The 12,528-nt window shown below is 49.0% G+C and overlaps 1 protein-coding gene across 1 annotated transcript in view; it reads right to left on the bottom strand.

The window, feature by feature from the left end:
- The window catches only part of GATM (glycine amidinotransferase), a 32,760-nt gene extending 22,887 nt beyond the window's left edge, over nt 1-9,873 (bottom strand). Inside the window, exon 1 of the mRNA XM_083412189.1 lies at nt 9,716-9,873. Coding sequence (XP_083268315.1) covers nt 9,716-9,784 — 69 coding nt within the window. The 5' untranslated portion in view covers nt 9,785-9,873. The remainder of the gene's footprint in view (nt 1-9,715) is intronic.
- Between the last annotated feature and the right edge of the window lie 2,655 nt (nt 9,874-12,528).

The following is a 12,528-nucleotide window of genomic DNA, read 5'->3' as shown; positions in this document are numbered from 1 at the left end:
CTATTTGCAGAGGGAGAGTAAACGCAAAGCGCTCGAGGAAGGGGAACAACTGTGCCGACTGCCCTATATCACCAGAAAACATTCGGTGGAGCGGGGCCAGCAGCTGGCGCTTCATGAATTGGACAGCAAGCAGTAAGAATTTCAGCACCGGGAGTGAGCAGTCAACAAAAGCTGCTGCTGTAAACGTATCCAAGCCAGGACATGACACAACACACCTCACCGGGGAGAGGGATCTTTACAAAAGATGGTCTGCTACAGAGCCACAGCTCTCCCCATACTTCCAACATACGCTCCAACATTTCTCCGATGAAAATAGGGTCGTCCTATGTCATTATTATTAATATTATTATTATACCTGTATACCGGTCCTATATACCTGAAGGAGCGTCTCCACCCCCATCACAGAATCATAGAGTTGGAAGAGACCACAAGGGCCATCGAGTCCAACCCCCTGCCAAGCAGGAAACACCATCAGAGCACTCCTGACATATGGCTGTCAAGCCTCTGCTTAAAGACCTCCAAAGAAGGAGACTCCACCACACTCCTTGGCAGCAAATTCCACTGTCGAACAGCTCTTACTGTCAGGAAGTTCTTCCTAATGTTTACGTGGAATCTTCTTTCTTGTAGTTTGGATCCATTGCTCCATGTCTGCTTCTCTGGAGCAGCAGAAAACAACCTTTCTCCCTCCTCTATGTGACATCCTTTTATATATTTGAACATGGCTATCATATCACCCCTTAACCTCCTCTTCTCCAGGCTAAACATGCCCAGCTCCCTTAGCCGTTCCTCATAAGGCATCGTTTCCAGGCATTTGACCATTTTGGTTGCCCTCCTCTGGACACGTTCCAGTTTGTCAGTGTCCTTCTTGAACTGTGGTGCCCAGAACTGGACACAGTACTCCAGGTGAGGTCTGACCAGAGCAGAATACAGTGGCACTATTACTTCCCTTGATCTAGATGCTATACTCCCATTGATGCAGCCCAGAATTGCATTGGCTTTTTTAGCTGCCGCGTCACACTGTTGGCTCATGTCAAGTTTGTGGTCAACCAAGACTCCTAGATCCTTTTCACATGTACTGCTCTCAAGCCAGGTGTCACCCACCTTGTATTTGTGCCTCTCATTTTTTTTGCCCAAGTGCAATACTTTACATATCTCCCTGTTAAAATTCATCTTGTTTGTTTTTGCCCAGTTCTCTAATCTGTCAAGGTCGTTTTGAAGTGTGATCCTGTCCTCTGGGGTGTTAGCCACCCCTCCCAGTTTGGTGTCATCTGCAAATTTGATCAGGATGCCCTTGAGTCCATCATCCAAGTCGTTGATAAAGATGTTGAATAAGACCGGGCCCAAGACAGAACCCTGTGGCACCCCACTAGTCACTCAGTGTCCATCGTTCAGCCCAGACACTGAGATCCAGCGCCAAGGGCCTTCTGGCGGTTCCCTCATTGTGAGAAGTAAGGCTACAGGGAACCAGGCAGAGGGCCTTCTCGGTAGTGGCGCCTGCCCTGTGAAATGCCCTCCCAGCAGATGTCAAGGCAATAAACAACTATTTTACTTTTAAAAGACAACTGAAGGCAGCCCTCTTTAGGGAAGTTTTTAATGTCTAATGCTGTATTGTTTTTAATATTCAGTTGGAAGCCGCCCAGAGTGGTTGGGGAAACCCAGCCAGATGGGCGGGCTATAAATAATGAATTATTATTATTATTATTAATTATTATTATTATACTCTTTTTACCCCACCCATTTGCCTGGGCTGCCCCAGCCACTCTGGGCAGCTTACAACATATATAAAAACATAACTAAACATTTTAAAACTTCCCTATACAGGGCTGCCTTCAGATCGCTATGGAGTTGGATAACTCATTTCTCTGATGAAAATAGGGATGTCCTAAGGAAAAGTGGGACATTCCAGGATCAAATTAGAAACTGGGATGGCTTCTGTAAATCTGGGACTATCCCTGGATATTTGGGACTGTCCCTGGAAAAGAGGGACACCTGGATAATAAGAATAAGAATAAGAATAATTTATTTATACCCCACCCATTTGGCTGGGTTTCCCCAGCCACTCTGGAGGGTCTGTTCCAATTAACATGAGACATGCAGGAAATTGTCTGGCACAATCCCCCCTGATGTTTATGTAGTGATGCTGGACTGGTCTGGAACTCCCTTCACTGCATGAGGATTGGAGCCATGGTTGTCTTGCACTGCTCTTCATCCAGGCTGCTTCACCTTGTCTCAAGGGGTGGAGAAACTCTTGCAGCCCATGGGTCAAGTTCCATTCTGGGCAACCTTCTGGGTACCACATGTCAGCAGTGGAAGGAGGCAACAGTCATCAGAAATAATACCTTTTGTACGAGGCTGGTTTCTAGACACGCTCATGCATCCCTCTGGTCACAGCTCAAGGACTCATTCCAGCCGGGCAAAATCACTCAAGCAGGGTGCAAAGTTTGAAATTCACCAGGCATGTTTTGCACCTTGTTTTTGGCCACTTGCAACCAAGTGTAAATGCCCTGGGGGGGGGGGGGCAGAATGCTGCCTAATGCATGGGTAGGCAAACTATGGCCTGGGGGCCGGATCCAGTCCAATCGCCTTCTAAATTCGGCCCTTGGACAGTCCAGGAATCAATGTGTTTTTACATGAGTAGAATGTGTCCTTTTATTTAAAATATATAAATGTATTTATTTAAAATGTATCTCTGGGTTATTTGTGGAGCCTGCCTGGTGTTTTTACATGAGTAGAATGTGTGATCTTATTTAAAACGAATCTCTGGGTTATTTGTGGGGCATAGGAATTCGTTCATATTTTTTTTCAAAATATAGTCCGCCCCCCCCCCCCCCCAAGGTCTGAGGGACAGTGGACCAGCTGCCCGCTGAAAAAGTCTGTTGACCCCTGGCCTAATGTCTCCACCATCTGGAGGTATGTCCCTGGAGATCTTAAAAATAAATAAATAAATAAATAAATAAATAAATAATTTATACCCCACCCATCTGGCTGGGTTTCCCCAGCCACTCTGGGCGGCTTCCAACAAAAGATTAAAAATACATTAAAACATCAGTCATTAAAAACTTCCCTTGACTGTCTTCACACACATCAGCAACACATCCTGCAGAATTTTCTACCCATTATATTTCATCTGCACAATCAGAATGAATTTCAGGAACCAAAATGTCACATTGAAAAATATGACTTTCGAACCATCTGGCCCAGAAATGGCAACTAGGCATTCCGTTTTGGCAACACTGACCCTGGTTTAAGGAGCCATTTGGTGCCTAGCTTATATATCTAACACTGCCTGCGGAGAGTGGGGTGCAGCCAGGAAGGGCCAAATAGGAGGCCTGGAGGGCCACATTGCAGGGGCTTAGCTTCCTACCCAGAAAGTAGAATATAAGGGGGAGAGGATTGGCTCCAGTTCTCCAGTGCCGTGTGTACACAGTAGACGGCACTTTTCTGAAGCTGGGGCTTCTACCTCCATTCAAGGCATAACATATAGGGATATACGCTTGGCTTGCTCCCCCCCCCCCAAAAAAAAAAAAAACTGTTCCGGCATAACTGGATCAGGCTTGAGGGCAATTTCTCCCTGCTCTGCAAAGCTGAGCATTCCAAGCCACTTAAAAGAAGCTGGTTGCAGTTGTTCCACACCAGCTGTTGGGAAAGGCTAGACAGCGAAGCTGTGGATGAGCAAATATGCCCTATCCTGTTGCAGACTGTTAATGATCAACATTCCCCGACCCAATATGGGAGGGGTATGCATGCCTGCTGGCTCAGCAAAAGAGAGGGAACGGCGGGAGGGAAATAACCCTTCCCTACATGAGGCATGGGGACGCGGGTGGCGCTGTGGGTTAAACCGCAGAACCTAGGACTTGCCGATCAGAAGGTCGGCGGTTCGAATCCCCGCCATGGGGTGAGCTCCCATTGCTCGGCCCCTGCTCCTGCCAACCTAGCAGTTCGAAAGCACAAAAGTGCAAGTAGATAAATAGGTACCACTCCGGCGGGAGGTAAACGGCATTTTCATGCGCTGCTCTGGTTCGCCAGAAGCGGCTTAGTCATGCTGGCCACATGATCCTGAAGCTGTACACTGGCTCCCTCGGCCAATAAAGCGAGATGAGCGCCACAGCCCCAGAGTTGGCCACGAGTGGACCTAACGGTCAGGGGTCCCTTTACCCTTTACCTTTATGTGAGGCATGCTGGCAGATGCAAAGGGGAGCCACACAATTGAAGGGGTTGCCTCCCCCCCACCCAAGAGAGATCAGATCTTGGCTCTAACACAAGGAAACATCAGCGGCATCTACAGTAAAAAAAGGGAAAGGGTAAAGGGACCCCTGACCGTTAGGTCCAGTCGTGGCCGACTCTGGGGTTGCGGCACTCATCTCGCTTTACTGGCCGAGGGAGCTGGCATACAGCTTCCGGGTCAGCATGACTAAGCCGCTTCTGGCAAACCAGAGCAGTGCACGGAACCACCATTTGCCTTCCCGCCGGAGTGGTACCTATTTATCTAATTGCACTTTGACATGCTTTCAAACTGCTAGGTTGGCAGGAGCAGGGACCGAGCAACGGGAGCTCACCCTGTCGCGGGGAATCGAACCACTACAGTATGTAGCTTGCCACAAATCTGGGCTTTGGGTGTAAGGGCTAGAGCAATCCTAAGAGGAAAAGCAGTGTATCTGCTTGGAGATAAATGAGCAGAGTCCTCTCCCTGGGCCAGAGAAAGGATCCTGTAAATAAAGTGCACACACCAGATGTGGCCAATATGGTAACTGTAATTGTACTTTAAGGAACATACGAACTCTGCTAGATCATACCAACATCCTCTCTGGTCTTGCATTCTGCAGCCAGCCAGACGTTAGGAGGGATGCGGTTGGCTCTGTGGTCTAAACTGCTGAACCTCTTGGGCTTGCCAATCAGAAGGTCGGCGGTTCGAATCCCCGTGATGGGGTGAGCTCCCGTTGCTCTGTCCCAGCTCCTGCCAACCTAGCAGTTCGAAAGCACACCAGTGCAAGTAGATAAATAGGTACCACTGCTGCGGGAAGGTAAATGGTGTTTCCATGCGCTCTGGTTTCTGTCAAGGTGTTCCGTTGCACCAGAAGTGGTTTAGTCCTGCTGGCCACATGACCCGGAAAGCTGTCTGTGGACAAATGCCGCCTCCCTCAGCCTGAAATCAAGATGAGCGCCGCAACCCCAGAGTCACCTTTCACTGGGCTTTTTAGGAGGGGCTGCAGCCCAGTGCAAGTAGCATCTCCCTTGCATGCATAAGATTCCAGGTTCATTCCTGATCATCTCCTGGTGGGGCTGGGAGAGAAGCTAGTCTGGAATGCTGGAAGGCTGTTGCTAGTTAAGAATGGACCTCCAGAACAAATTAAGTTCTTAACCCGAGCTACCACTGTATAAGGCAGCTCAGTACAGTGGTACCTCAGGTTACATACACTTCAGGTTACAGATGCTTCAGGTTACAGACTCTGCTAACCCAGAAATAGTACCTCGGGTTAAGAACTTTGCTTCAGGATGAGAACAGAAATCCTGCTCCGGCAGCGCGGCAGCAGGAGGAGGCCCCATTAGCTAAAGTGGTGCTTCAGGTTAAGAACAGTTTCAGGTTAAGAACAGACCTACAGAACGAATTAAGCGCAACAGCAGCCTCCCTAAATGTATGTTCCAGCAAGTGGTATTCAGATGCATATCGCCTCTGCTTACCGCAGGAAATACATAGCCAACTTCACAACTAGCAGACATGGACAGTCTGGGGCAGGAGAGGAAGGAATCTCTTACAGCTGTCAACACAACTGCTGTGTGTCAATCTGAGAAGAATGGCGCACCTTGAACTTTGACACCTCCCTGGTAAGACAAGGCATGTTGGAGGCTAACTTCTTACCTGATAGTCCACAATGCTAAAGTGCACATTCCAGGACTTGAAGTTAAGTCCTGTTGACAAGGCAGCACCTTCTTTCAGTTAACTCGCTCACAACAGATTACAGTGGTACCTTGGTTCTCGAACTTAATCCGTTCTGGGAGTCTGTTCGACTCCGGAAACCGTTCAAAAACCAAGGCGCGGCTTCCAATTGGCTGCAGGAGCTTCCTGCACTCAATCGGAAGCCGCGTTGGACATTGGGCTTCCAAAAAACGTTGGGCTTCCAAAAAACGTTGGGCTTCCAAAAAACGTTGGGCTTCCAAAAAACGTTGGGCTTCCAAAAAAACGTTTGCAAACTGGAACACTTACTTCCGGGTTTGTGGTGTTCAGGAGCTGAGTTGTTTGACAACTAAGCCATTCAGGAACCGAAGGTAACACTGTACACACAAAAGCGCAGAAGGAGACAGTTGAGCGTGCTCACATCACGTACCTACTGGGCATTCTTAGTCAAATCGGATTTACAAAATAACACCCATCATTGCTTATTTGAAAAGATCCATACCTGCCTTTCCCCAAACTGTGCCCAAAGCAGCTTCACCAAGATGGCCACCTGCCATGTATGTTCTAGTTGAGATTCCTGCTCTGCAGGGGGTTGGACTAGATGGCATTTGGGGTCGCTTCCAGCGAGGCTTCTACAGAGCCTAGGATTTGCTAATCAGAAGGTCGGCGGTTCGAATCCCCGCCACGGGGTGAGCTCCTGTTGCTCGGTCCCTGCTCCTGCCAACCTAGCAGTTCGAAAGCACGTCAAAGTGCAAGTAGATAAATAGGTACTGCTCCAGCGGGAAGCTAAACGGCGTTTCCATGCGCTGCTCTGGTTCGCCAGAAGCGGCTTAGTCATGCTGGCCACATGACCCGGATGCTGTACGCCGGCTCCCTCGGCCAATAAAGCGAGATGAGCGCCACAACCCCAGAGTCGGTCACGACTGGACCTAATGGTCAGGGGTCCCTTTACCTTTACCACCTCTACAATTCTATGATTCTACATGACAAGACAGGGGCCTAGGAAGCAACAGAGGAACACAGGAAGCTGTCAGGCCATTGGGTCCACCTTGCTCAACATTGTCTATGTTGATTGGCAGTAGCCAATCGAGGGTTTCAAACAAGATTCTCTCCCAGCTCTACCTGGAGATACTAGGAGGTGAATATGTGTGCAAAGCAGATTCTGTACCACTGAGTTGAAGCCAGGAGGAAAGGAACCTTTACTGTATATTATATATATTCAGGGTGGCTTCCCAACCTTTCCCTCTCCATTTCAGCACCCTCTGTGTCACACCCAGTGGCGTAGCGTGGGGGGTGCAGGGGGGGCGGCCGCACCGGGCACAACATCTGGGGGGGGGCGCTCGCACTCAGAGCTCTCTGCCCCTACCTGGCTCACTCACTCTCTCTCACTGCAGTGCTGGCTGTGCGAATCCTATCCGAGCCGCCGGGTTGCCGCCCAGTGTGGAGGGGAGGGTGCCAGGCATGCGGTGCGGTGCGGTGCGGAGAGAGAGCGAGGGACTATCTGGGGGAGGGACAGTGCAGAGGGGGGGGTGCAAATTACTTGCCTTGCCCCGGGTTAGGGAGCGCAAATTACTTGACTTGCCCCGGGTGCTGACAACCCATGCTACGCCACTGGTCACACCCACAATTTCACAGCTCCATTCGATATTTTAATCCTCCCTCCTCCATATTTCAATCAAGACAGACCCCACCATCACTGCTAGGGTCCAACAACACACGCACTTCATTAGCAAATTACTGTTTAGCAATGCAGGTTTTGCCACGAGGAAGCGGTATGGAAAGGGGTTGATCAGACACGGATTTAGGGGAGCGCGAGCAGTTCGATTGCACGAGGCATGGGGACTTGGGGGGTGCCGCAACTATGATGTAGAATGGGGGGGGCACTGAATTTTGCCGCTGAAGTTTAAGACCCCAGCGTCCGCTGCTGGGTTGATAATACCGGGATTATGTTGCTTTGGTTTAGGATATGCAAGATGCTTGTTTGCAGTAATTGTGTGAGAAACCTAGCAATCCAGAGAAAGGTAAGTTTTCTCCCCAATTTATCAGTACAGTGGTACCTCAGGTTACATACGCTTCAGGTTACACACTCCACTAACCCAGAAATAGTGCTTCAGGTTAAGAACTTTGCTTCAGGATAAGAACAGAAATCGGGCTCCAGAGGCATGGCGGCAGCAGGAGGCCCCATTAGCTAAAGTGGTGCTTCAGGTTAAGCACAGTTTCAGGTTAAGAACGGACCTCCGGAACGAATTAAGTACTTAACCCGAGGTACCACTGTACACATTTTCCCCTCTCACCTCCTGCAGGCATGGGAATGGGAATGCTCTTGCCACAAATTTGTGTATTTGGATACAGCACATGGTCACACTTTCATACTGGAATCATCCATCCATCTATCCAACCACAAAAAGTATTAATTCCTCAGACGCAGCCAGGAAGCATATAACTAAGCCTGTATGAGGACCACCCCCTTCCACCACTTTGACCATTTTTAAAGCTTACAGTCCCTGACATTGTGAAATGGTACATATATGCACACAAAAGGTATGCGTTATTTTGTAAAAGTAGCATACATGATGCTGTTCAGCTGGTACCGAACCCCATGCCCAATCAGCCGCTTTAAAACACACCTGCCTCTCTCACCTGCCTCTCTCACATCTGTCTCTCTCACCTGCCCTGCATATGCAATCCGGACATATACACAACTCCACAGAATATGAAGCTCCGACTCTTGCAATTATGATTATTGCAAGGATTGCAGTGCGAGCAGAGACTGGCTTGGTTAAGGTTAGTGCAATGTGATCATCAGCTCAAGAAGAAGAAATTAGGCAATCTTCACAAGCTGTTTTTTCTTTTATGCACACATAAGCATCAGGTTAAAAAAGATATATATTTTATACCCTACAAAGGGCCAGAGATGAGTAAATTAATAGCTGGAAGCAATTTGGACAATGGGACGGGGGAGGGGAAGAGTTTCAAGTGAATTTGGATTTGCTTCCCAAACTTGTAAGCAATATTTTAATTTAAACCATTCACACACACACCCAAATTATGGAATGTTGGAGTAGTTGAGTTATGGAAATAGTTCTATAAAAATGGAAGCATTGCCTTGGGTTTTTTTAAGGCTTTTAAACCCGAAAGTTAAATATATGGTCTTAAAAATTCATATTCAGCAAGGGTAGCTCTCCAATGCAAATTTCAAAAGCAAGAATGTGCTTGCGTTGGAAATTCCAAACATCCAATCCTGACTTTTTGCCAGATTCCACTTTTCTCTCAAGACACGCACACTCCTTCCAGCCCCTAGAAAGAAGAATTAAGAGAAGCTGTTAACCTTAGCCCGGCCCCTTTCCGAAAAGGAGAAGACAAGAGCGTCTCCAAGCCTCAGCGAAGTCACGCTCTTACTCCGTAAGTCCTGCTCTGATGAGCAAGCAGCGTCCAGCGGCAAGGGACACGCACTCTGCACATGCACAGATTCACTTCCCCGCAATCATGTCCCAAATTAAGTTCTGATTTAAAATACTGTTTAGGGGGCTTGCCTTGCCTAGAAAGCAGTCGAATGTTAATTTTTAAAAACCGTCCCAAAGGAGAGAAACCTTTCCATTCCAAATTCTAGCATGTTTTCATGGCGCAAAGTGAGACGGGGTTGTTTTTAAAGAAAAAAAATATTTTAAAATATACTTTTCTTAAAGTTGCACCCACATAAATAGGGCGCACGGCCTCGATCCTTGGAGAATTGTTCTTTCCTCCCCTTGCCCAGAGCGAGCCATCCGAGCGCCCAGGTCATTCTGGGTTTAAGATCGCGCGCACCGGGGTCTCCGCACCTACCCTGGACCCGATGTAATGCACGGCTTCGGCTCCCCGGCTCCCTCCTCGCAAGCACCGGACGCGCAGCATCCCTCTCTCTCCGCGGCTCTGGCGACAGGAATGATCCCTCTCTCGTCCCCTCCGGGGAACACACAGCACGCCTAACCTAAACAGCGAAAAGCGAGAGGCAGTGGGGCTGCCGCGACCCTTTATAGCAGCTGCCGCCTCGCGATTGGCTGGCCCAAAGCGATGGGGCGGAGGGAGGCGGTGGGCGAGAGCCCCAAATTAGCAAGCGGCGTCCGGCCAAGGCGCCTCCGTTGCCTTTTATAGCCTCCAGGGGCGCCTCTCTGGCAGGGATGAATGGGGAAGAGGGTTAAAGACGACCATTCAGACCCGCCCCTCACTCTTTTCTAAGAAAGCCACGGGGGTGTGGGGTACGGGGAGATCTCTTGTTTTCCGTGGCTGGATCTGTTGCACCGTGCAGCAAAAGGAAGTGGTAGAGCACCCCCCCCCCCCACTCAAACTCCACATGGAGGATGCAATTCTCTGGAATGTTTCCCCACTTAAAAATGGATGAGGGAGCCTGCTGGCCTGTGCCCGGGAATATAAGCCCCTTTAATAGGATGTGTAGCCAGTGCTAGCCCTGCAAAAACTAGACCAGTTGGAGTTAAGAGACATGGTAGCCTTAGCTTTGTTAATTTCAGTGGGTCTGCTCTAAATAGGGTTAGCATTGGATAAAGCCTGTCATGGCACTTTAAAAGGTAAAGGGACCCCTGACCATTAGGTCCAGTCGTGACCGACTCTGGGGTTGCGGCGCTCATCTCACTTTACTGGCCGAGGGAGCTCGCGTACAGCTTCCGGGTCATGTGGCCAGCAAGACAAAGCCACTTCTGGCCAACCAGAGCAGCGCACAGAAACGCTGTTTACCTTCCCGCCAGAGCGGTACCTATTTATCTACTTGCACTTTGACGTGCTTTCAAACTGCTAGGTTGGCAGGAGCAGGGACTGAGCAATGGGATTTGAACCACCGACCTTCTGATCGGTAAGTCCTAGGCTCTGTGGTTTAACCCACAGCGCCACCCTCGTCCTTTTATCATGGTACTTAGTTCTGAGTAAACATTCATAGGTCACATTCACACAATAAAGTGCTGTGGTACCAATAACAGAAGCCAACGTTGACCTAGGCTGCATCTGCACTATACAGTGGTACCTCTAGTTGTGGACACAATCTGTTTCGGGGTACCGTTTGCACCCCAAAAAGCCCGCAACTAGAGTGGCACTTCTGCAAAAGCACGGAGCGTGATATAGTGCTTCTGCGCATGTGCGAAGCAAGTAGAATGTTTCTGCACATGCACAAAGCGTGCGGTGAAACCCGGAATTATACACTGGTGTGATAAATGTACAGAAGAGTTTGGATTTGATATCCCGCCCTTCACTCCCCTTCAGGAGTCTCAAAGCGGCTAACATTCTCCTTTCCCTTCCTCCCCCACAACAAACACTCTGTGAGGTGAGTGGGGCTGAGAGGCTTCAGAGAAGTGTGACTGGCCCAAGGTCACCCAGCAGCTGCATGTGGAGGAGCGGAGACGCGAACCCGGTTCCCCAGATTATGAGTCTATCGCTCTTAACCACTACACAACACTGGCTCTCCACACTGACTCTCCTCACTCTCCACTACACCACACTGGAAGTTCTGGGTTCGCCACGTTTGCAATCCGAAAAGACGCAACATGAGGTATGACTGTACATTTATCACACCAGTTTAAACGGTCATGGCTTCCCCCAAAGAATTTTGGGAACTGTTGTTTGGTTAAGATAGCTGAGAGTTGTTAGGGGACCACTATTCTCCTCCCAGAACTACAGTTCCCAAAGTTTTCTGTGAAGAAGGATTGGTTGCTATTTTGTGTCCTAGGCAGTGGCGTAGCGTGGGGGGTGCAGGGGAGGCCGGCCGCACCGGGCGCAACATCTGGGGAGGGCGCGCTCGCGCTCGCAGCTCTCTGCCCCTACCTGGCTCACTCACTCTCTCACACTGCAGTGCTGGCTGTGCGAATCCGATCCGAGCCGCCGGGTCGCCGCCCACTGTGGAGGGGAGGGTGCCAGGCGTGCGGTGCGGTGCGGAGAGAGAGCGAGGGACTATCTGGGGGAGGGGCAGTGCAGCGGGGGGGGGGGCAAATTACTTGCCTTGCCCCGGGTGCTGACAACCCACGCTACGCCACTGGTCCTAGGCAAGGCTCCTTGCACCCACCCCTCCTCACCCTCCGAAAAATGCTAACTTCCCTTTTGAAAAGCGACATACTTGAAGAGAAAAAAAGACAAGCAAAAAGCTTGAAATTGCTACATTTATTTTAAATTGCAAGAATGTGAAATACAGCAATATTTGATGATCTTTCTCAAATACAAATGAAAATGTTTTAGCACACAAATCACTTTTTGAATATTCTTGTCCATTGTGATGTTAAAATTCAAGTCTCTTAAAAGTTTCAAATTCAAGGACATCAAAACCTTCTCCTTTTCAAATATTCAAATTTTGTCAGCAATTTCTTCAGGTCAAAGTGCTGATATTTGAGTATGTTCAACTGATATACTTGCCAAGCCAACTGGTCCCTTTTGCAACGTTGCTGAGCGTAAGTTTTTATAAGCTTGAGCTTTGAGAAACTGCGTTCCCCACTTGCCACCAACACTGGAAGTGTCAGAAGAATCCTTAGACTGAGCAACAGGAACATTAGGCACATTATCCATTAGTTTTTGCTGAAGTATGAAGAGAAGTATTCCTTGTGAAGCGTAGACTTTGGAAGTCTTTGAGCTATTGCTATAAGTTTACAACATAGACCTTCAGC

This window comes from Podarcis tiliguerta (assembly GCF_965153285.1).
Source record: "Podarcis tiliguerta genome assembly, chromosome: 14".
NCBI lineage: Eukaryota > Metazoa > Chordata > Lepidosauria > Squamata > Lacertidae > Podarcis > Podarcis tiliguerta.
This window is presented reverse-complemented; position numbering and strand designations above follow the sequence as displayed.